Below are 23,616 nucleotides of genomic sequence, written 5' to 3'. Positions count from 1 at the left end.
TTTGTTCTCCAAAGTGCTTTAAAGTACAGTTTTAAAATTAATTAATCACTGCCATTGGGAAATAGGACAGCCAATTAGAAGGGCCAAGAATGCTTGTTTTTGTCATCATGTTTATTGATTCTTCTCAATTGTTTTAATCTCTCAGGACACTAAAGGAACATCAGCCGTGGTCCTCTCCCAAAGCTTCTGAAGGGTACCTTGCAGCCAGCTATCCACCTGCGGGCCAGACCAGTCCCCGAGCCAGGAAATCTATGAGCTTGGACATGGGGCAGCCTTCTCAGGCCAATACGAAGAAATTGCTTGGTTAGTTTATCTAAATTATGTAGAAATGTTTAGAGTTGTTTTTTAAAATGGTCAGATACTTTCACTCTTGGAAAATTATTTGAAGCTCTTAAAGATTATCAAAATTTTCTTTTTTGATGCAGCAGAGTTTTTGATGCCAATGATAAGAGAGTTTGATAGATCATTTAAGACAGAGGAATGAGAATGAGATCTCGAAACAGTTTTGGGGGGGATTCTTAGACTAAATATTGTGGCTGTATTTGTTTTATTCTGCCTTGGCCAGGCAGCAGGTAAATGAGAGTAGGAGAGACATTAGGTACTCACAGAAAAGGAAGAGTCTCACAGCATTCAGATACAGGGCCTTTAACAGTCTGTTTTCCAAAATTATCATCTGTGGGCAGAATACATCAATATGCTGTGAAGTGTAATAATACTATTTGCCATCTTTTCTTAAAAAAACAAAAAGGTAAGAGTTTTTGATTACGTATTTTTTTATTACTCTAGGAAGATAGAATTCTTGAAAATTAAAACTGCTCTTTTGTATCAACATTTGCCCATGAGAAATATACGTAAAATGCTGTGAGACCCTTTCCCTTTTCAAAAGCTGAAGTAAATAATGAGACAACCCACTGATCCCACCTCACCACAGATTGAATAAAAGGTGCTCTTATATAGCATTGGCTAAGGAAGTATAAAATAAGTAACCTGCTAATAAACCATGAGAGAAATTGAAACCGTGAATGTTAATCACTATGGCTAGTCACATAGGACTGTTATCTTTTGTTTGAGTTTCTTTCTGTTTATGCTTTGCCACAAATAATGTTCTAGGAGTTTTCTGGTTACTTAGTGTTTTGTGATTCTCAATTTTCATGCCAAGGACGTTATAAATGAAGAACTAACTTCAGAGAAAATGCATTATTGAATTCATTCAACCAGTGTGCTAGATGAAAAAGTTATATAGTCTTTGCCCTTGGAGGAGCTCATAGTTTGATGGCTAAGACATAATCATACAATTGCAACAGCATCCCTGGGTGCCATTAAATATGTCTTGCTGAGGGAAAACTGAGGATTGGGGGAAATTAGGAAAAGCTACAGAGGTGAGATAACATTTAAACTGGGTCTTGAAGATTTGATACCTGTTTGCCAGGTAGACACAGGATAAGGAAGGCATGCATTCAGGAGAGGTGGGAATAGCATGAATAAGGCAAAGTCAGGAAAAGCAGTGGAGTAGGAAATGAGGCTAGAGAAGGCTTGGAATTAGTTTGTAGGAGACTTTGTGCCATGTTAAGAAATTTAGCCTTATCATGTATCCAGCAGAGATCTTTAAATAGGGAAGGGACATTACGAAATTTTATTTTTAGGAAAGGTTTTTGGCTACAATATGGAGAAAGGGAAGTTTTTTGGCAAGGGAATCATTTAAGAGATTGTTACAGCAGTCCAAGAAAAAAATGGCTTCAGTTCAGTTCAGTTGCTCAGTCGTGTCCGACTCTTTCCGACCCCATGAATCACAGCACGCCAAGCCTCCCTGTCCATCATCAACTCCCAGAGTTCACTCAAACCCATGTCCATCGAGTCGGTGATGCCATCCAGCCATCTCATTCTCTGTCGTCCCCTTCTCCTCCTGCCCCCAATCCCTCCCAGCATAAGAGTCTTTTCCAGTGAGTCAACTCTTCGCATGAGATGGTCAAAGTATTGGAGTTACAGCTTTAGTATCAGTCCTTCCAATGAACACCCAGGATTGATCTCCTCTAGAATGGACTGGTTGGATCCCCTTGCAGTCCAAGGGACTCTCAAGAGTCTTCTCCAACACCAAAGTTCAAAAGCATCAATTCTTCAGCACTCAGCTTTCTTCACAGTCCAGCTCTCACATCCATACATGACCACTGGAAGAACCATAGCCTTGACTAGATGGACCTTTGTTGGCCAAGTGATGTCTCTGCTTTTTAATATGCTATCTAGGTTGATCATAACTTTCCTTCCAAGGAGTAAGCATCTTTTAATTTCATGGCTGCAGTCAGCATCCGCAGTGATTTTGGAGCCTCAAAAAATAAAGTCTGACACTGCTTCCACTGTTTCCCCATCTATTTCCCATGAAGTGATGGGACCAGATGCCATGATCTTAGTTTTCTGAATGTTGAGCTTTAAGCCAACTTTTTCACTCTTCTCTTCACTTTCATCAAGAGACTTTTTAGTTCCTCTTCACTTTCTGCCATAAGGGTGGTGTCATCTGCATTTCTGAGGTTATTGATATTTCTCCCGGCAATCTTGATTCCAGCTTGTGCTTCTTCCAGCCCAGCATTCCTCATGATGTACTCTGCATAGAAGTTAAATAAGCAGGGTGACAATATACAGCCTTGACGTACTCCTTTTCCTATTTGGAACCAGTCTGTTGTTCCATGTCCAGTTCTAACTGTTGCTTCCTGACCTTCATACAGGTTTCTCAAGAGGCAGGTCAGGTGGTCTGGTATTCCCATCTCTTTCAGAATTTTCCACAGTTAATTGTGATCCACACAGTCAAAGGCTTTGGCATAGTCAATAAAGCAGAAATAGATGTTTTTCTGGAACTCTCTTGCTTTTTCCATTATCCAGCGGATGTTGGCAATTTGATCTCTGGTTCCTCTCCCTTTTCTAAAACCAGCTTGAACATCTGGGAGTTCATGGTTCACATATTGCTGAAGCCTGGCTTGGAGAATTTTGAGCATGACTTTACTAGCGTGTGAGATGAGTGCAATTGTGCATTCTTTGGCATTGCCTTTCTTTGGGATTGGAATGAAGACTGACCTTTTCCAGTCCTGTGGCCACTGCTGAGTTTTCCAAATTTGCTGGCATATTGAGTGCAGCACTTTCACAGCATCATCTACACTAAGGCAGGAGCAATGGAAGAATGGAGAAAAGGAGTCAACTTTGGGACTTCAGTTTAGTTCATTTCAGTCTGACTCTTTGCGACCCCACAGACTGCAGCACACCAGGCCTCCCTGTCCATCACCAACTTACGGAGTTTATGGGCCAGGTAGGGTGGGAGAAGGCCGAGAAAGATGTTAAAAGTTTCTGGCTTCAAAAACTGTCTGGGTAGTGACTCCATTCACAGAGATTGGGACGAATATATTTATAGCACAAGGTAATTCAGGTTGGTTGATATTATATGTGGGCTTCTCTGGTGGCTCAGAAGATAGAGTCCCCCCCACAATGCCAGAGACCCGGGTTCAAACCCTGGGTTGGGAAGATCCCCTGGAGAAGGGAATGGCTACCCATTCCAGTCTGGGATACCTTCAGAATTCTCAGAATGTATATATAAGAGATAAATGAAAACATACATCTGGAGATCATGAAGAGAGAAGTAGACAAGTGGCACATTTAGAATTAATTAGCTCATTAGAGAGCTGAAGCTGTGGGAGTAGAAGGAGATCTCCCAGGAAGAATGCAGAGTGTAAAGTAAAAAGGAAGAGTGAAATCTGATATTTTAACTGGTCACTGAATGTCTAGCCTTGTGACTTCAAGCTAATCTCTTAAGTGATGGATTCCTCGGTTTATAGGTACAGAAAATGAAGACATTAGACTAAATCATTTGGGCTGTTAAATTATTTGACCTTGATTTTTATGACTATTGTGAATATATTAGTATTAAAGCTTGAGGTTAATAGAAGATTAAATTTCTCAAGTGTTCGATTGTCTAGGTGTGAGTATAGTGGCTTCAGTTCTGGGCTTTTAAAAGTAATACTGTCACAGGTATTCCAGATTTATTTTTAGAGCTGCACCAAGAAAAATAAGAGAATTTCTTATAATACAAAGAACAGAAATATGTAAGTTCCAAATACCCAATTTCAGTACTTTTATTTTAAGAGAAAATTTTTCAACAATGATAGAGAACACGATTAGAGAAACTCAAAGCCAAGTGAATGGTCCTGCTTGCTATTTTTGAAGCATCTCCCAGTGTATCTATTATTTAGTACTTTCAGGCATGCAGATCTTGTTCTCGGAGCTTGAAGAACTAAAATCAAAGTTTAATTTTGCCTTCATTTAGAAATTCTTCGTATGTTAATGACTCATTTTTGGCACCAGCAGAATGCCTTAAATTTAAAAAAGGCGGTTCAGACATAATTGATCTTTGCTACTAAATAGTGGCTATCTCTGTACTTATTATTAAATATTATGCTTGCTGGTGGAGTTTGGTTTACCTCCAGTGTAGTGAATGTAATCTCAATTTGATTTGGACCAATAAGGCACATCCAGTCCTGAAACAGCACAGCTATTTAGCCAAAATTCCTTAAGAAGATGAACAAATATGGAGAAGAGAGGAACTCTGCCCCAGGGATGTTTGAGCTTTCTTTGGGTCCTAAGTGAAAACGCAAACACTTTATGCCCAAACATTTTCTTTTTAGTATATTCCTATTCACAGACACTGTGGTTAATAAACTTCCATATTCTGTAACTTTTGTTTATAGGAACAAGGAAAAGTTTTGATCACTTGATATCAGACACAAAGGCTCCTAAAAGGCAAGAAATGGAATCAGGGATCACAACACCCCCCAAAATGAGGAGAGTAGCAGAAACTGATTATGACATGGGTGAGAAACAAAGTTAATAATTAATCTAGATCATTGAAAGTGAGGAGGGAGAGTGCATTAAAAGCCATATTTGCTTTCCAGCCATTTCTTAGTGTCATTAGGGTGAAATATAGAAACATTTGCTCTTTTTCAGAAGATGAGCTGTACAGTCCTTAAAATGACAAATATCCTGAAATATGTGTGGAAAGTAATCATGCATAGGATTGTAAACAGCATCGTAAACAACTAGCCAGAACTTTGATAAATAGATGAATAGTAATTTTGTATGATGTTTATGTTGGTATTTTAAGCGTCTATTAAAAAGCTATTGAATTATAGAAGTGACATTAAAATATAGCAGGTGAAGTAGTATCTAGTGTGTTGTATTCGATTAATACAGCTGATTGTGCTAATCCATATCTTACCACAGAAACCCAAAGGATTTCCTCATCACAGCAGCACCCACATTTACGCAAAGTTTCAGTGTCTGAATCAAATGTTCTTTTAGATGAAGAAGTACTTACTGATCCGAAGATCCAAGCACTTCTTCTTACTGTTCTGGTAATATTTTTTGCTTTTTATGTATTTTTTTCCCCAGTCTACTCTAAGAAGGCCCTGAAATATTAAAAACATGAAAGGAAGTCCATATTCAGCTTCTCACCAAAACAGATAACAATTCAGCCGCAAAATAAAATGTTTTTTGTTTACTTGTTTGCAGGCTACACTGGTGAAATACACCACAGATGAGTTTGATCAACGAATTCTTTATGAATACTTAGCAGAAGCCAGTGTTGTTTTCCCCAAAGTTTTCCCTGTTGTGTAAGTATCTCCACCTGCATTTAACTTTTGTATCTGTCTTGAAGTCAAATGTTTTATAAAAGTTTAGGAAAAGTATCACCCAGTAGTGTTCACTGATTTTGGAGAGGGAAACGTGAGGTAGTGGATAGTGATTTTAGCTTAGAGACAGTGGGTTTAATGAGACCTCAGATTTGTTTTGGCCTGTCAATCAGGACGAACATTTTTTTTATCTTGTTGTTTCCATACATTGTTCATTGTGATGAGCATCATTTATTTCCTCACTTAGGAGGAAACTGTTAGATTGATATTAATGTATTTAAATTTAAACCATAGCATACCTGTTATGGTTTCTTTTTCAGTAGAGTTTTTCTTTTTAATCCACAGTTGAGTGAAAGCAAAATTGACCTCTTATTTGGGAGATGAATTTTATTCTCTCTTAAGGAATGAAATCATATTAGACTCAAAGTGTTCAAATCTAAATAACCCAAAGAAATTTGGGGTCCCCTGGAGAAGGAAATGGCAACCCACTCCAGTGTTCTTACCTGGAGAATCCCATGGACAGAGGAGCCTGGTGGAATACAGTCCATGAGGTCACAGGAGTCGGACGTGACTTAGCAACTAAACCACCACCACCATTCCTAATGTAGGCCTTCTGTGTAGTATCATTATTTCCTTGTTTTTGTTTTTTATTTTATTTATTTTTAATTATTTATTTGGCTGTGTCTGGTCTTAGTTGCAGCACACAGAATCTTTTAGTTGCAGAATGTGGGATCTAGTTCCCTGCGTGTATGCACGTACATGTTCAGTCATGTCTGACTCTTTTGTCACCCATGGACTGTAACCTGCCAGGCTTCTCTGTCCGTGGAATTTTCTAGGCAAGTGAAGTGGATTGCCATTTCCCTCTCCAGGGGATCTTCCCAACCCAGGGATCAAACCGTGTCTCTTGAATCCCCTGCATTGACAGGCAGATTCTTTACCACTGAGCCACCTGGGAAGCCTTTCTTTTTGTTTAATCTTGTTTATAAATTTATAAATCAGAGTTTTATGTTCTTGGCCCTTGGTTATTTTTATTAATGGAGTGTAGCTGAGTTAGAAATAGTTGATTTCCTTGTAAGTTTGAATTGGATCATATATTCCACCCCCTCCAAGCTAATTTTGTTCTCCTTATTTGATCTGATTCAGCATTTATTAGCACTGACTAATACTAAATTTAGTTTTAACTCCTGGGTGCATATCAGTAATCGGCAGGAAGACATGGTCCTAAAGCATGCTGAGTGGCTGATAGTAGCCAGCCTTGTCTTGAGCAAAGAGTCAGCATGTATAGTTAAGCATGGTTATGTAACATTACTAGTTGGTTGCTTTCACCATATTTTTCCTGATGACTATAAACACAGAACAAAACAGAAAAGCAAATACCTTCATATTGCAAAATTTGGAAAAGCACCAGGAAGTAAAAAAAGCACTCATCACCCTTCATTTTTATCACATTGTTCTAGGAAAGAATATATGTTTTCCAGTATATATTTGCATTTAATTTTCCTTTACAATGTTCCTCTGTTGACTTTTTTTTAGGCACAATTTGTTGGACTCTAAGATCAACACCCTGTTGTCATTGTGCCAAGATCCAAATTTGTTAAATCCAATCCATGGAATTGTGCAAAGTGTGGTGTATCATGAAGAATCCCCACCACAATACCAAACATCTTACCTGCAAAGTAAATAAATGTATCGGGAGGAGGATTGTTGATGAACTTGACACAGGCGTGCTGCTAAAGAATATACTAGCAGAAGAATTTCTTATGAGAAATAGGCATATTCATACCTCTCTAATGTGCCATTTTCTTACTCTCTTAATGTTATGTTCAGTATGATAACTGGTTGACAACTTTTTAACTAAAGTATGTTTTTATACTGAGTGTACTTTCAGTGAATTTTAGTCTACTTTGATACTCATCCTAAAAAAATGATTTTACTGTACTGTAGGTTTTATATATCATCAGCTATATGAATTATTTAATTTCTATTAAGATTAAAAGAGTATCATGCTTGTTATAAGAGTAACATTTGATTTGTTGCAGGTTTTGGTTTTAATGGCTTATGGAGGTTTGCTGGACCCTTTTCAAAGGTAAGAAAATTTATTTTTCTCCACTGACAAAATGAAAACTTTATTTATATAAGTATGCCTGTTTTAAGAACACACAATGTGCTGAAAACCAGAATGATTCACACAAACATATACGTTATTTTTATTAAAAGTTTTCTACCTCAAGGTTCTTTCCAAGAGGCAGTACCTTTAATATGTTTATATACTAGCTTTTACAAAAAAAAAAATCAACTAAATTTATGCTTGACTTTTCAGAAAGGTATAATAAACCTCTGTAAACTTTTCTGCCCTCAGTCCCTCATGTAATTGATGACCTTAAGGCACATACTTAGCACACACTTTCTTATGATTAGAAAAGAGCATTACATATGGCTGAAATCTACCTCATGACCTGAAATTAATACAATGTTATATGTCGATTAAACCTGTTTTTAAAATTACATAATGAAAAAGAATTTACCTTGTGAAAACATTTTTTTCCTCACAATCTGTTGCATTAGATTCACTCCTCCCTGAAATTATCCTTATGTGGTCCATTCAGTTTGTTCTTTGTTGGCATTTGTTGATATAGTGTGACATAAATATGTTTTTAATGATTCTCTCTGTATATGCTCTCTCTCCAAATTGATTGAGGTTCCTTGAAGGCAGGACTTCTATTTCTTCCCCTAGTGCAGTGTTATAGAGATAGGGGTGCCAAATCAATGTAAATAGTGTAAACTTTGTTTTAAAAATTGAGTGTTTGATTTTATTTAATTAATACTGAATATCTCTTGATAAAGCTGTCATTTACAAAATGGGCCTGAAGTCACAGAAATAAGTGTGTCATGCAGAAACTTTTGTGGTTTGATTGCCAGTAACCCTCCATTCTCTTCAGAGTGTTTAGTTAGTTGAATCTCTAAAGGGCAGCTGGAATGATGCTCTGCTTATTCTCCCTGTTTTGGAAAATAGTGTAGACATCATTCCTGATAATTGGATTGTCTCAGGATTAATTCTGTCTCTCAGGATTAATTCTGTCTTTGTCTACGCGTGGCCTCCAGTAATTGCAGGTTCATCTGGAAGCCATAAGTGTAAGCTGAATAAAATTCCCAGCTGTAAGTCCCATGGTAGCCTATAAATATTATTTCACACACACACCCCTTATAAAAGAAGAAAAACAGTAAATTAAGCCCAAAATAAAAATTGAATTACTCTTTTTTGGCTTCAAAGGGGATTTATAAAAAATAAAAAAGAATGGAGTTAAAATAATTTCGTATTTTCCATTACAGCAAACACAAATCCCAGACTATGCTGAGCTTATTGTTAAGTTTCTTGATGCCTTGATTGACACGTATTTGCCTGGAATTGATGAAGAAACCAGTGAGGAGTCCCTCCTGACACCCACATCTCCTTATCCTCCTGCAGTGCAGAGCCAGCTTAGTATTACTGCTAACCTTAACCTTTCTAATTCCATGACCTCACTTGCAACTTCCCAGCATTCCCCAGGTCAGTAAATGTACTCTTTATATAAATTTGAGCAATAATATTACTATACAACATTAGGAATTCCCTTGTTATCAGTTTACAGCAGATTTTGCTCCTTTTTTTCATGAAATTCATCTTATATTTCTTCTTTACCTTGTAGCTGATTTGAATTTTGGTTTCTGTAAAGCTTTCTACTTTCAAAAAAAAAATAGTGATGTTTATAGAGTGTTTACATAAAGTATTCCAAGGTTGAAGCATTTTTAAGATTTTAGGCAGGAAAAGCAACCTCAGGGACAGGTAATCCCTGTAAGTGAACTGAATTATAATTCCCTTACTAGATAATACTAATCTTACCCTAGTGTTTCTGTGTCTCTGACACAGCCTACTGGATCCAAAAAATCCGCAATACTGCCAGCAACAACCTGAAAATCTAGGAATAAGCAAGCAACCAGACAAAAAAGCCACACCAAGAACATAACATCTTAAAGCCCATAAGCATATTCCTTACTCTGAAGGCACTCTCAGGTCCAAGTGTGGAAAGTATACCAATTCAACATGCAACTAACAGGTGGATACATTGAGAAATAGCTAATACCTCGAGGGGGGCTAAGATAAGCAAGATGGCAGAAACAGCAAAGGTACAGAACTCTGGGCTCATTCAGTGTCAAAGCAGATGATTTCTTATGACTCCGGTCAACCCTGGAGGTGTTACTCAATTCATTACAGAACTGACACCATTGTGTATATTATAATGACAGTAATAATGAAGGAGGTCTTCCATTGTAGTCATGTTTTTACTCAGAAAGATATCTTTCTAAAGTAGTTAAAATTAAAAAGGTTTTGTGTTTAAATATCCATTATCTGAAAAGTTTACCTATGAAATACTTCATGCTATAAGGAAAAGTTATTAGATGTAGTTAAGTGTTAAGTGGATTTTCTTTTAAAAAGCCAAGTAATGTATTATAACTACTTTGTATTGTTCAAGATCCATAAATAGAATTTCCAGTTTATAATCCTGGTTTTGCCTGAATATTTAGACATACATAGTTTTGAAGGTTCTAAAGAACTTGGCAAATCTAATGCCCGGTTCATACATGTTATAAACCATTATATTAAACAGCTATATTCATCTATGATCTGTTAAGCCTTGGTCAACAACAAAACCTTGGTCAGCAGAGGAAACAAATTATTTGATCTAGTACTTATTTTCAGTCACCTTACTGCAGCTAGTCAGGTTTCCCCTCCCCAAAAAATATAAGAGAAATCTTGCCAACTTCTCCCCTCTATAACTGTGTTAATTTGACCTCTGTTACCTACTCCCTAGGACAGTGTTTCTCCAAGTGTGGTCCCAGATCAACAGCCTTAGTTTCATTTAGGAGCTTGTTGAAATATGGTTGCTGGAATCCCACTCCAGACCTCCTGCACAAGAAACTCCACAAGTGGGGGCCCGGGAGTATTTTAACAAACACTCAGGTGGTTCTTACTCACTGGAGTGTGCACAGGATCTTACCCCATTATCAGCATTTCAGCTGTTAAAGCCAGGGCAAAACTTTACTGTCTTCTAGATACGCAGTGACTGTACTCTTTCCCTCATCACCAACCCCTCCCATCCAGTCCCCCATGATAAAATCTTAGCTCTTTGGAGCTAGAGGGTACTACAGAGGTAATTTAGTTCTGAGCTCACAATGTCATATATGAAGGGGAGACTGGGCTTAGAAGAGCCAAGTGAATTGCTTTATCACTCAGTCTTATCTAGAACCAAGGCCAGTGTTCTTTCTACCACATTCATTGCCTTCCATATCTGCCATCTTTCTTCCTTCCTTTTCCTTGCTTTTCCCTTTTTCTTTCATATATTTATGTCTGTCTCATTATTTCCATCTGCCTTACCTAAGTCTACCATGCCTTTTCTTCTGTAGAGATCTCTATCGTCTGAGTTAGTCAACCACTGAAGTTGATCACCACTAGAAAATCCGTAGACTTTGCCTATATTGATCCTCTTGTTTTCAGGTTTGGTTCATTTTGACCAACCTTTTGCTTCTTGGGCTACTAAAGAGATGTTAAAGCTGGCAAAATGATTAGTTTTTATATTGACTTTGTTTTTTTTAATCCGGACTACCAGGGATATTTCTGCCTATTTTAACCCACTGATAGAGACAATAAAATAATCATATTAAAATAAAGGTACCAGCACACATTCTGGTAGCTGATGAACTGTTCATGTCCTGTGTTGATTGGACATTAACCATATCATTTGCTTAGAAAAATAGTCCTACTCTGCAAACCTCTTATTTAGAATTGTCTAGAAAAATCAAAGAATAGCATATGTGATTTTGATTACAGTTTTAAACCTACAGTGTCACCTCTAGTAGCTCTCCAAAGATGGTTACTTGAATGGATTATAACAACCTGAAATCCTCTGACTATTCTGAAATGAAACTGCAGTTTAAAAGTGATAGAATAAATTCTTTAGAATAATGGTGTTTCAGCATTTTCTGTCTCTAAATTGTAAATTGTATGTCCTTTGGTTTGCCAGATTATTTTACTACATTTTATTAGAGAAAGAGTTTATCTTTTCAATAGTCACTTTACTCTTTGATGAAACCCATTTATATCTCTAAATTGTGGATTTATCTCCTTGAAAGGATCCTGATTTATCTGCCTAATTACTGTGTTTTTGTCATTTGTACTTAGGTAATACCTCTTATAAGAGTTTATACTTTCTAACTAGGCATGCTGTTTTATATCTTTTGGTCCTTGTAATCTTATATCCCTGTCTCCTCAATTCTTTGTGGAACCGAGTTTGCTGATATCAAAGGGCTGAAAGAAGTGATGAGTCTAATCCAGATTCACAACTCTCTCCAGCATTTCAACTTTGGTATTTAGTTGAATAGAAATCAGAATATTTCTCTGTAATATTCAGAATATTCCACTTTCATCAGCCATGTGCTAAGCAGAAGTATTTCAAGAAGCCCTGTGTCTCTCCCTGAAATGGACCATGAGTGTTGCTTGCCATTAATTACCCAACATCAGCCCACACTAGTCTACTGAATTTTAAGCAGGTGTAAGCTCTGTTGCTTTATGTCAAAAAGCAAAAGATGCTGATCTGCACACAGCTCAAACTTTGCTTCAAACTTTCCGTCAGTTTAAGACTTTGCTTTCTGGATCTTTGGTACTTAGCAGGATTGACCACTAAGATGTATCTTCTTTTGGTCCCCAGTATTCTCTGCCATCAAATTAGCTACATAAGAAATTCATGAACTCCCTACCGCTCCCCATTAAGCATTAAACCTTATTGATGCTGGGAAAGGTTGGGGGCGGGAGGAGAAGGGGACGACCGAGAATGAGATGGCTGGATGGCATCACCGACTCTGTGGACATGAGTTTGAGTGAACTCTGGGAGTTGGTGATGGACAGGGAGGCCTGGCGTGCTGTGATTCATGGGGTCGCGGAGAGTTGGACACGACTGAGTGACTGAACTGAACTGAACTGACTGAAGTAACAATTTTGGTGATAATTCACCAAGTCACCAGCTTCTGAGGAAGTGGCAGTCATTTACATAAAGCCAGCGTCTCTGAAAATACATTCTTCTTGACCGATGATCATAGGCCATTTGTCTATCCCCTTAACACAAGGAGGATTGTTTTATAAGTTTTATATTTTTATATATGAAAATACATAAATGACTGTCTTCTGACTCCGCTCCTCGCAGAAATTGAATTTGGTATCTGTGGAGCCAGTAGAGTATACTCAGAGTTCATTGCATATGAAATTGTGTTAAATGTGGCCCTTTTAGCCAAATGAACATAGAACTTTGATATTGTGATCCATTCTTTGGTTCAGTGTAGCTGAGCTGGACATAAATTGAAGAACCAGGATTAGAGCTAGAAAATTAAAACATTATCTACTAAAAATGCTGTATATGGGACTTTCTCTTGCTTAAGAAAGCCATAAGTGGCTCTCTAACAGGGTGAGCAAAGATGCCTTTTTAAAACCATGTTATGCAGCGTGGGCAGGGAGGGGAAGGCTGATGGTCTGGACACCTCCGACACAAAACCGTTCCCCACCCACCTCCTGCTCCCTCCCCCTCCGTTGTAAAATAATCAGAAACTTATTCTATTTTGTGGCAGTGACAATAGTTTTATATTAAAAGAAAAAAATACAGTTTTCATATAGCAAAATCTAAAAAAAAAAATAAAACCATATTATGAGTGCTTTATAACCATTTCAAGTGTGCATTTCAAATAGTCTTCCTGTATCCTCTTCAGATGTTAAAGAGCAAGTACACTAGAAATAAATATCCAGATGGCATTATATGGATTTGGTGGGCTGTGGTCCATGGGCCCGCAGAATCGGACACAGCTGAGCACACAAGCAGTAGTTGCTGGATGATAGTATTCATTAAAAAGAAATTAAATAGATTCATCTACAGTATATTAAAATTTAGTTTATACTCTACTGAGACCTCCTAATATTTTTCACACTGTAATTTAATTCAGTAAACACTCAAACTCCTATATTGTCGGTATTCAGTAGGTAGTCCAGAACATTTAAGATGACAGAGACCCTGGTCCCCAGAGACTTGGCAGTTTTTGCCTATGGATCTCAGTATTCAGTTTCAGCTGAAGTTGTTATTTCCTTCCGAGGCATGTTTAACAAATCCTCTGTGTGCGCAAGTTCTTTGGTTTTTAAGTACAAAATTAATACTACAATACTCTGTAGAAAATAACCCCAAATCCAGATTTTGTCTTGAATTATCACAGATGTTCATTGTTTACTACACACAAGGCTCTCTGTTAAACCAAGGGAAGTGGGGACACTAAGAAGACATGAGACCTGCCCTTGAATAGATTTCAGAACAGTAAGAGTGGCAGGGTGAACACAGTATACTGTTTTGACCTCTTTTGTGACCTTTTGTACTTATATTGTACCTTATAACTATAAAGTATTCTGATCATTCACAGGGACATCTGTTTGGAAAAACCAGGTGATAATTATGGCTAAAGTTTAATAGTATATTTTTTACCTCAAAAATATGTGAGATGTATATTACATTTTTTAGCAAAAATAAGCCTATGATCTATTTTAAATATTTTTTCACTTAAAAAAAATCTTAATTTTTTTCTTTGATCAGCTTATTTTACTGTTAGTATTAGAGCATGAATATTTTTAGAGCAAAGACCTAGTTAGTGGAACTTTATTTTAAATTCACTTCTTTCATTTCATTTTGGGTCTATGTCCAAGACTGTCAGTTAGTTTATTCAGTCCTTTTGCTTCTGTAAGGTCGACCTCCCTCCCAGGAAGCTGGGTGGATCAGCTGGAATTCTAAGGACTCCAACCCCCCAGTAGTGCTGACAGCCGTGTGCAGAAAGGGTCAGTTCATCAAAACCATTTCTGCAAAGAGTAGCCTTAGTCATACTTCTGCTGTGTTTACCAGGTTTAATGTGTCTCCCTCTTAGAAGAAACATAAGATACCTCTATTTTGAGACTCTTAAAGTCTCCAAAGCCTTTTTTTTTTTATGTTTTATGAAACTACTTATGGTAGCACAGACCTTTATTTGGTATATTCTTGATTTATTTTTCTTCTTTTTCTTTGTTATCACCTTCTGTTTAAGGGAGAAAAATCATTTTAAACTGAGCAACTGGTTGGTGTAATTTCTGCAAAGTTTCCACTTCATTTTTTAATGTAATTCTTGATTTACACTAAAATCCTTACTTCTAATAAGGGTGGTAAAAACACATCTATCTGTAAAATTGTAAGTTCTACCATTTATTAATATTTAGAGTTGGTAATATTTAGGAAATAAGCAGTCAGTTCAATAATTAAAACTAGAATCCTCCTGAAAAGCCAAGAAAATTAATAATTATCCAGCTTCTAATCATATTTCACCCTTAAAAATCTTACGGACATCACTCACTTTTGTTTTCTCTTCCATTCCGTGTCTGTGAAGCTTCTCTGCCTTGCTCTAAATCAGCAGTTTTCATGCAGCTGTTCCCTCATCAAGGTACTCTTTACTTTTGTCATCTTTGCACGAATTACTGCTTACCCTGCGCTCATCCCAGGCACATGGCATGAGACTTCATTCACCAATCCCTGTAAGCAGAGTCTGGCTCAGGCACATAAAGGACTTATAAGGCCATTCCTGTAAGGTCTGAATGCCTCTGGCACTGCAGGACCAGGACTCGTCTTGGTGGAAGAGCTGCCCAGGTTCCCCTGAACCCTGAAGATGCTGTCCCTGCCCTGAACTAACACAGGCAGGTTAACAGGAAACTCCAGGGAGAGTCACTGGAGCATGGAGGGTATGCGGTGTGGGGAAGAATTTTTAGCTTAGGAAGTATTTATTTTCCCTAAATATGAAGCCAACCCCAGTGTTTCCTTAGAAGTTAAAGCTGGCTGTCATTTTTAATCATCTGTGCTAAAAAAAGGAAGGAATGTGGTCCTTAGTTAGCTCAAAGGACTGAGAAGAAAACAGTGTGATGCAGTTATGTCTCATTTATAAAAGATGCCTTTTCTTTCTTTTACTCTTCAGTAATTAATATATAGAAAGATTAGACGTGTATAGAAAAAGAGGTATCAGCAATTGATGAAAATCCATTACAAATATTTTTAAAGTTCCTATAGTTAATCTTTTGTATATCTAGCTCAAAAGATTAATAATTCTGAATATATAATTAATACATCTCCATCAGTGTATTTACTAGTAGCGCTAGTGGTAAAGAACCCACCTGCCAATGTAGGAGACATAAGAGATGGAGGTTTGATCACTGGGTTGGGAAGATTCCCTGGAGGAGGGCATGGCAACCCACTTCAGTATTCTTGCCTAGAGAAGCCCCTGGACTGGGGAGCCTAGAGAACTACAGTCTCTAGGCTCTCAGAGGCAACACTGAAGCGACTGAGCACAGCACGCACACAAGCATAAGCTGCAGTTATCTTTTCTTCCAGGAAAACTTGATGGTATTTCTTGCTTATTTACATTAGCTTCAGTAACTTTAAAAATTCCAGGGTAAAACTCAAGTCCTGTGCATTTGTTGTAAAACTGCTTTCAGTACTTCACTTTTTTTTTTTTCCAGTTATTAGGAGCATCTTAATTTGTGTAGTAATTATGTGCACAAAATCTAGCTTATCTGATTCTTCTAACAGTCCTTTGAAATAGGCACATCTACTGTTAATTTTAATTGCCAGATTAAGAACTGAAACAAAATAAGAGTTCTCATCCAGACAGACTGGACCCTGGGTCTTCTGATGTGCCTCATTGTATATATAACAAATGAGCCCTCTGACACCTTTGCCTTCCTGTAGATGCAATAAGAATTTCCTGACAGGTTTGCCATAAGATACCTGTGATAAACTAAGCAGTGCAGATTCAGGGACCTTACTAGGTGAGGTCCTATGCAGAGCCCTGTGCAGGTGGCAGGAGATTTGGATTATTATTTATTAAGTTTTTCATTTTCTCCTCAGTTTCTCAAGAACTAAAAAGGATTTGATCCTTTTATTTTTTCATGAAAATATTAGATTCCAGTTTGAGAGATCATTTTGATGTTTAAAAAATAGGTGACTTTAAGTATTTTATTATTTCTCGGGATGGAACTATATCCCTAGTTGTCAAAGTAAACCCTGATACCTGCCTTCAAGGAACTCATGTTTGAGCAGAGGAGGTAGATATATAATGGATATATGTTATTTAACTATAGTGTAATGATTGTTTTCCCACTTACTCAATTCAGTGAATTTTGGCCAATAACACCTTTTACTTAGGATTTCATCTTTACCTGAAACCACTGCAGTTCATTGAAGCACAGTGCTTATATTTATATCAAAAATAGCTGTGAAAAAATTTCAGCTTCTTCTGCCCTGCATGTTTGTAACTGGCTGCATGTTTAAGAACAGCATATCTAAGGGAATTTAAATTAGTAAGTCAAGACTACAGAGGTTTTTAACCTTTTATTTCACCTGAGTGGTGGCCTCCAAGTTTCTGTCACTTCATGGATTCTGCTTTTGTGCCCACAAAGAGTCAGAAGGGAAGGCCAGTGCTTAGGGGGCATAAGAGACCAGGATACAAAGCCTCCAAGAGGCTTTGATGAGTGGGAGTGTAGGACCAAGGTCTGCTCACTAATATGAAACGTCATGTGTACCAAAGCAGGGTGGGTCTGTCTCCATTTAGGCAATTGGGCTGATAATCTGAGAGTTTTTCCTATAGAATATCAAGACCAAATCCTTCACTAGCTTCTAGAAAAGTTTCTAGTTTTAATTTAAGAGGGTTGAAAAGAAGAATGCTGCCAAACTTCTCAAAAGTGAGAATTAAGCTTAGAAACCAGGATACTAGGATCATTCTGTTTCATACTAACTTGGCTTTTTTCAAGATGCTATTTTTGATATAAATATAATGCTTTTTAAAATTGATTTTACAAAAGCCTCCAAGAGTTTTATGTCAGCTTCTCCTTTGATCCTTAAAATAAAACATTTTTTCTGTGAAATCGATCTTAGGAATCACCATCATGCCACATTTACCTGTGTGTGACTTGTAGGGTTGGGTCACTCAGTAGGAAGAAAACACGCATACAAAAACACGAAATGAATTGAGATGAAAATTGAATTTGAAGGTTAAAATGGGACATCCACCTCAGAACATAGCATGGAAACTTTGGGTTATAAGTGACAGTCCTAACTCGATGATACTTTAAAATTTTTAATTAAAAGGAATGTACCTGAGTAAGGGGAAAAAATTAGAAATTCAGCAAAATAGAAAAAAGTCACCTATAATCCCACCACTCTAAGATAATCACTGTTTATTAACATTTCGATGCCTCTCCTTCTAATTTCTCTTCTTTATGTAGTTGAGATCACAGTAGGTGTAAAACTTTATTGCTTGTTCTTACCCTTAACATTTAAAATTTTATTTAGAGGTCTGAAGGTTATTTCCTTAACAAAATAGGAAATGCAATACTCTTAGTATATCTTTGAAGAGACCTTCACCCTAGTGACTTACTTTGATTATAATTTATATAACTTTAATTCTTAAGAATTAAACTGAACAGGCCCTTGTCCTCAGATGGAAGCTTTGCCTCCTTGCAGTGTGATGACTGCTCCCCCAATCCCCACCTCCAGAAAGAGCCATAGTCTAGCCAGGGGTGTGGCTTCACCAAAAGTGGTCACACAAGAAAGGGCCCCAGGGTGGAAGATTGCTGGCAGAGGGCCACCAGCTCTCTGGTGGTTGACGCAGTGTCCGTCCTGATGACCATCTCCTGATTGTTTCAAACTCTTATCTTTAAAGTTCCAGTTTTGCCTGAATCTTACTTCCTATTAAGGAAATAACCCTAGATAAGGAACTGTTGGACTTGAACTTGTAGGCCACATGCAGATTTGAGGAAAGGGAAGGTCAAATACACAGCCAAGTTCATGATCCTTTCAGACAGAAGAAGCTAAAAACGGTATTGTCTTTTCCAGTAAAAACATGGTGCAGCCACACTGGAGATCAGAGGGGTTGATGCTTCTTGACTCTCCCCAATTGTAGTCATCACATTTAAAAATAGAAACATTTTGTTCAACCAATGTTTGTTGAAAAAGACATCAACTAGGTCTTAGAGAAAAACAAAAATGAGTAATAAATTATCTTTGCCCTTCTAGGTGCTTTTATTCTAGTAGAGAAAATGTGACATAAACACAAGTTGTGACAATATAGACAAAATATAAATGCCATATAAAAGCAGGGAGAATGCATCATGAAAAAAACAGAAATGAGAAAAAAATGCAGGTTGCCATTTATCTTGTAGAGATCAGTAAGGCAATTAAAAGAGCTGCACACACATCACAGAGTTGCAAGGTGCATTCAAAAGATGATAAGTGGTCTTCTTTCAATTTTGTTATTTCTTTTCTAAATAGCTCTGGAGAAGATTCAAATAAATATGCAGAAGAGAATAAAAATCATCCAGAATTCTGTTCCCCAGAGAAAAGTTCTTTGAACATCACGGTGTCTTTTCTTCCATTTATCTTTCTACCCGTAGGATTAGATTAGAACAGATTCAATGCAGGTTCACTACCCTTGGCTCCCAGAGAGGTGTTGCTGACATTTTTAATGCTGTACTCACTCCCAGCCCAGTGCACTTTTCCATAGGCCTATGTTCCTTTGATAAACTCAAGGCAGCAACCCTTTAGGGAGTGTGTGTAAATCAAATCAGACCAGGTGCCTGTAGATGCCTCATACCTTGAGTGGAATTCAAGGCTGACTCCAAATGAAGGATGTGTGACTCCTGGAAGGAGGTCATCACAGAGCCATTTTCTGTTCATGAGCCAACAGACAGATGTATGGATCTTTGTATATTTATATACAAAGTCACATAAATACTTTTTGACTTGAAGTACTATTTTTTGTCCAAAAATAGAAATTTTTCCATTCTCTAATTTACTCTTTATTTTAAAATCCAGATGGTACAGATAAGAATAAAGTAGGGAATTCCCTGGCATTCCAGTGGTTAGGACTCCCCACTTACATTGCAAGGGACATGGGTTTGAGGAACTAAAATCCCAAAAGTCACATGGCACAGCCAAAAAAATAAAAAGAATAAATTAAAAATGACCTGAAATCATACCATCCAGTAATAATATATTTTGGCAGATGTTTTCCCAGCCTTTTTTTTTTCTTCCTGTGTGTAGATTTCTTTTCCCCCTACTCCCAAATTATGGTCATTTTTCTATATTAGTAAATATCAATCTTTGCTACATTTTGTTACCTTTTGCTACAAATGGCTTAAATTTTGCTACAAATGACTAAAATACTTTTTGCTTTGCCACCATTAGTTAGGCCAAAGGTGGGTATAATCGGTCTAATTATTTTAGTAAATTTTATTAAAGTATAACAGAAAAGCACACGGATTATAAATTTACAACCTAATGAACTTTTAAGAAGTAAACATACTTAAAAATCCAGCATCCAGATCAAGAAACAGAACATCACCAGCACCCCCCAAGAAACCATCCTCATGCCCTCTTCCAGTCACTTCTTACCCAGAGGTAACCCTATCCTGTGACCTGTCTAATCTGAAATCTTTACTAATCTGATGAGTAAAAATATACCCTGTTTTTTGCTTCTTGTCTGTCACTTTATGAAGTTACTAAACAGATCATTTATAAAATAGATTGTAGGGCCCTGTTTGGGGAGGTTTAATCTCCTCCATGAGAGAAGTAAATGGCAACTGTTAAGATGTAGAACAAAAAATGACTTGGCAGAGTTGAAAAGATCAAAGCAAAAATTCTGCTGTATGACCTTTGGGATATATTATTTTCTCAGTAAATATTTGAGTTCCTTTGGGGTAGGCACTATGATTTTGAGAAGAAGCATCTCCCTTTCTTTGAAATGGTGTATTTCCATAGCTTTTGCAATTACAGAATATATCCTGTGTATAAACAGCTAGTAAGGCTACATGACCCTCTCTCTGCTGGAAACTAGTCTGGTGACTGCTAGCCTTTCTTTAATTCGGCTCAAGCCTGCCTGCGTCTGGCTTTTCCTTGCAACTTCTCTATTTTTGTTTTGTTTTTTTCCCCCTTATGCTATTTTTCTGCTATGGTAGCAAATTTTGCTTAATACAGTGTGAGGTGTGTAAACCTCAAGATCTTTGTAAACACTCTAGCAGTTGACTGTTAAAATGAATGCAAAAACAATAGACCAGGTTGTATCTCATTTACAAATTGTGAGATTCAATCCTGGAGCTTAACACCAGAGGAGAAGGAGGTAACTGGCTGCTTCGTTTCTCTCCAGGAATCGACAAGGAGAACGTTGAACTCTCCCCCACCACTGGGCACTGTAGCAGTGGACGAACTCGCCATGGATCCGCAAGCCAGGTGCAGAAGCAGAGAAGTGCTGGCAGTTTCAAACGTAATAGCATTAAGAAGATCGTGTGAAGCTTTCTTTCTTTCCTTTTTCAAACAGACTTAACTGACACGGGCTCTTCACTAGTGACCCCTCACCACCGTGCTGTGATGCTGCACTTCATGTTTTCTAACGAGCCCATCCAGTCTGCCATGTTGCCAGATGATCAACTCTTGGAAGCATTGCCTAAATTTAATGCTGCTTTTTTCTTTAACTTTTTTTTTTTTTTTTTCACTTTTGGTGTGTCTGGTTTAAGCAAGTGTTCAGAACAGCTGCGAAGAGAGTGGGCAGTCAGGACGCTTGAACTGAGAACATCCCAATTGTGAGAGAGGATGAATTCTTGAATACTGCTACTACTGGCCAGCTATGAAAGCCATTTGCACAGAGCTCTGCCTTCTATGTTTTCCCCTTCTTCAACATACAAAGTAAAGTGTTAGTCTTATTTACACACTTTTCAAGATAGAAGTTTATGGGAGAAATAATATTATAACCCCAGTATGTTTAATCTGACTTTTAGCTGTGGACTTTTTTTTACCTTAACAAAACTGAAGAACCATAGAGGTCAAGCCTTAGTGACTTCACACCATAAAGCCACAGGCAAGGTACTTTGGGGTGAGGGGGAGGGGGGAGGGATTTAGCATTTTGTAGTGGGTTCTTAAGAAATAACTAACACTTGAGTATTAGCAATAATTACAGGAAATAAACATAACCACATGTATCTTAACATTACTGAATTAAAGAGATGAGTTCTGAGGCCTTATCCAAACTCAGTCATCCAAACTAGTTTATATTTTTCTCCAGTTGATTATCCTTTAATCTTTAAATATGCTAAAAGTCATTTTTTTGGTTTTTGTAAACCAAAACTATACTAAGTATAGTAATTATGCATTTTTCCCCTCCTCCTCTTCTTTCCTAAATAATTCCAAGCAGGGTAATCAGTGAACAAAGTGTCGAAAATTGTTCCTAGAAGGTAATTTCGTAGATGGTTGCATTAGCTCCATACAAAATGGAATGGTACGTGACTATTAGAGTAGATGATGCTTTTATTTTGTTTAATATTTTTCCCAGAAACATAGAGTATGGTGTATATTATCAAAAATTTTTTTGATGAGATGTATTTTAAATGTCTTGTAATCTTTCCTCTCCCCTCCAAAAAATCAGGAATCTCTTTAGCAAAACATTTTGGTTCTATATGATAGAATTGCATTTAATCACTGTGAAAAGACTGGTCAGCCTGCATTATTATGACAATAGGGGACCTTAAGAGTTGCTGCTATGCTGAATGGTATGGATTATCATGGCATTGGAATTTCCATAGTAATGCAGATCCAATTTCTTTGTGGTACCTGCAGTATGCAAAATAATTTGACTTCAGTGACTATATTAGTATCTGGATGTTCCAATTTAGGACTAAACCATATTTATTACAAGAAGATATTATCCCCCTATTCCTGGGCTCCCTTTATATGTTAAGATGTAATGGCTTTGGGAGGGGAAAAGAAACCTAGGGGAGGGGGAGTTTCCTAAAGTGCTGTTTCATGAGTGGATTTCAGTAAATTAAATTCCACAGCTAAATCAATAAATAATGGTACATTTAAGTGTTCTGATTTTAATAATATAACACATTTCACATTTATCTACACAGTAACAATGTAATATGTTAATGTAAATAAAATTGCTTTTGATATTCAGAAATAACAAGAATTTAATTTTTTTAATTTGTTTACAGTCCTGGGAAAAGTAAGAACCATTTGCCAAAATGAAAAAAAAAAAACTTTAGTGCGAATAGTTATTTTGACCCTGAATTGTTGGAAAATATTGAAGATACGTGCAATTAACTAAACTTTTCCTTTTAACTATTGTAGAGGCTTCATTAGAATAGAATGTTGTAATAACAGAGCAACTAAGATGATAAGGAAGTAAGACCAGAGCTGAGTTTAGAAATAGATCTTTAACAGCCTGGTGCCAAGAATGCCAAGCTGCCGGTAAGGTCCGTGTCTTCCCACAACCCAGAGTTTCTGGGGTGGGCACCCTGGCTCCTGGAATGTGAGCTTTTAATAATTTTGGTTCCATGTTTTTCCCTCTTGGTTGGTTGGTTTGATGCAATGACCGTGGGTAGTGTTATGCTATTTTACTTCTTCCATCAAAACAAAGAAACTTCCAAAGCTTTACTGCTAAAAAATATTGATCTTTCCATAAACAAGTTTTCTAGGGTATGTTATTTCTTAAATTTATTCATTAACTTCCCTCTAGTGTAATGAAGGGAGTGAATTCACTTGAAGTACCTCATGAAATGATCTGTATTGCATAAATCAGAACTGAACCTTCTTTGAATTGCAGGAATACTTTTGACCAGTACATCCTGGAAATTTGAAAATTTATTAAGGTTTAAGGTTCACCTTGTTTAAAGAACTTCTGACTTTTGAGGAAAATCTAGCTTTCCAAGAAACTAAAATGAGCATGAGGTAAATCTCACCAATATGCTTCCCCTGGAGAAATGAAACTCTTTTTTAGGCTTCATAACCTGCACAAGAAATCCTGAAGTTTACAGCAGGTTGCCTATTCT

The 23,616-nt window shown here is 37.2% G+C and overlaps 1 protein-coding gene across 9 annotated transcripts in view; it reads left to right on the top strand.

The window, feature by feature from the left end:
- The window catches only part of NF1 (neurofibromin 1), a 252,176-nt gene that overhangs the window by 227,563 nt on the left and 997 nt on the right, over window positions 1-23,616 (top strand). For 5 of the 9 annotated variants that reach the window (XM_088828696.1, XM_088828697.1, XM_088828698.1 and 2 more), the window contains 9 exons: window positions 146-303; window positions 4,725-4,847; window positions 5,257-5,387; window positions 5,545-5,645; window positions 7,197-7,339; window positions 7,703-7,749; window positions 8,994-9,210; window positions 15,138-15,191; window positions 20,940-22,827. In XM_088828696.1, the coding sequence (XP_088684822.1) occupies window positions 146-303; window positions 4,725-4,847; window positions 5,257-5,387; window positions 5,545-5,645; window positions 7,197-7,339; window positions 7,703-7,749; window positions 8,994-9,210; window positions 15,138-15,191; window positions 20,940-21,082 (1,117 nt within the window). In that variant the 3' untranslated portion in view covers window positions 21,083-22,827. Of the gene's footprint in view, window positions 1-145; window positions 304-4,724; window positions 4,848-5,256; window positions 5,388-5,544; window positions 5,646-7,196; window positions 7,340-7,702; window positions 7,750-8,993; window positions 9,211-15,137; window positions 15,192-20,939; window positions 22,828-23,616 lie in introns of those variants that run through there. The other 4 variants (XM_055401461.2, XM_055401480.2, XM_088828700.1 and 1 more) reach the window with 3 other exon arrangements.

This window comes from Moschus berezovskii, chromosome 20 (genome assembly GCF_049115385.1).
Source record: "Moschus berezovskii isolate FMDL1 chromosome 20, NW_MosBer_1.0, whole genome shotgun sequence".
NCBI classification, from domain to species: domain Eukaryota; kingdom Metazoa; phylum Chordata; class Mammalia; order Artiodactyla; family Moschidae; genus Moschus; species Moschus berezovskii.
Note: the sequence above shows the minus strand (reverse complement) of the source record. Positions and strands in the feature narration are given on the sequence as shown.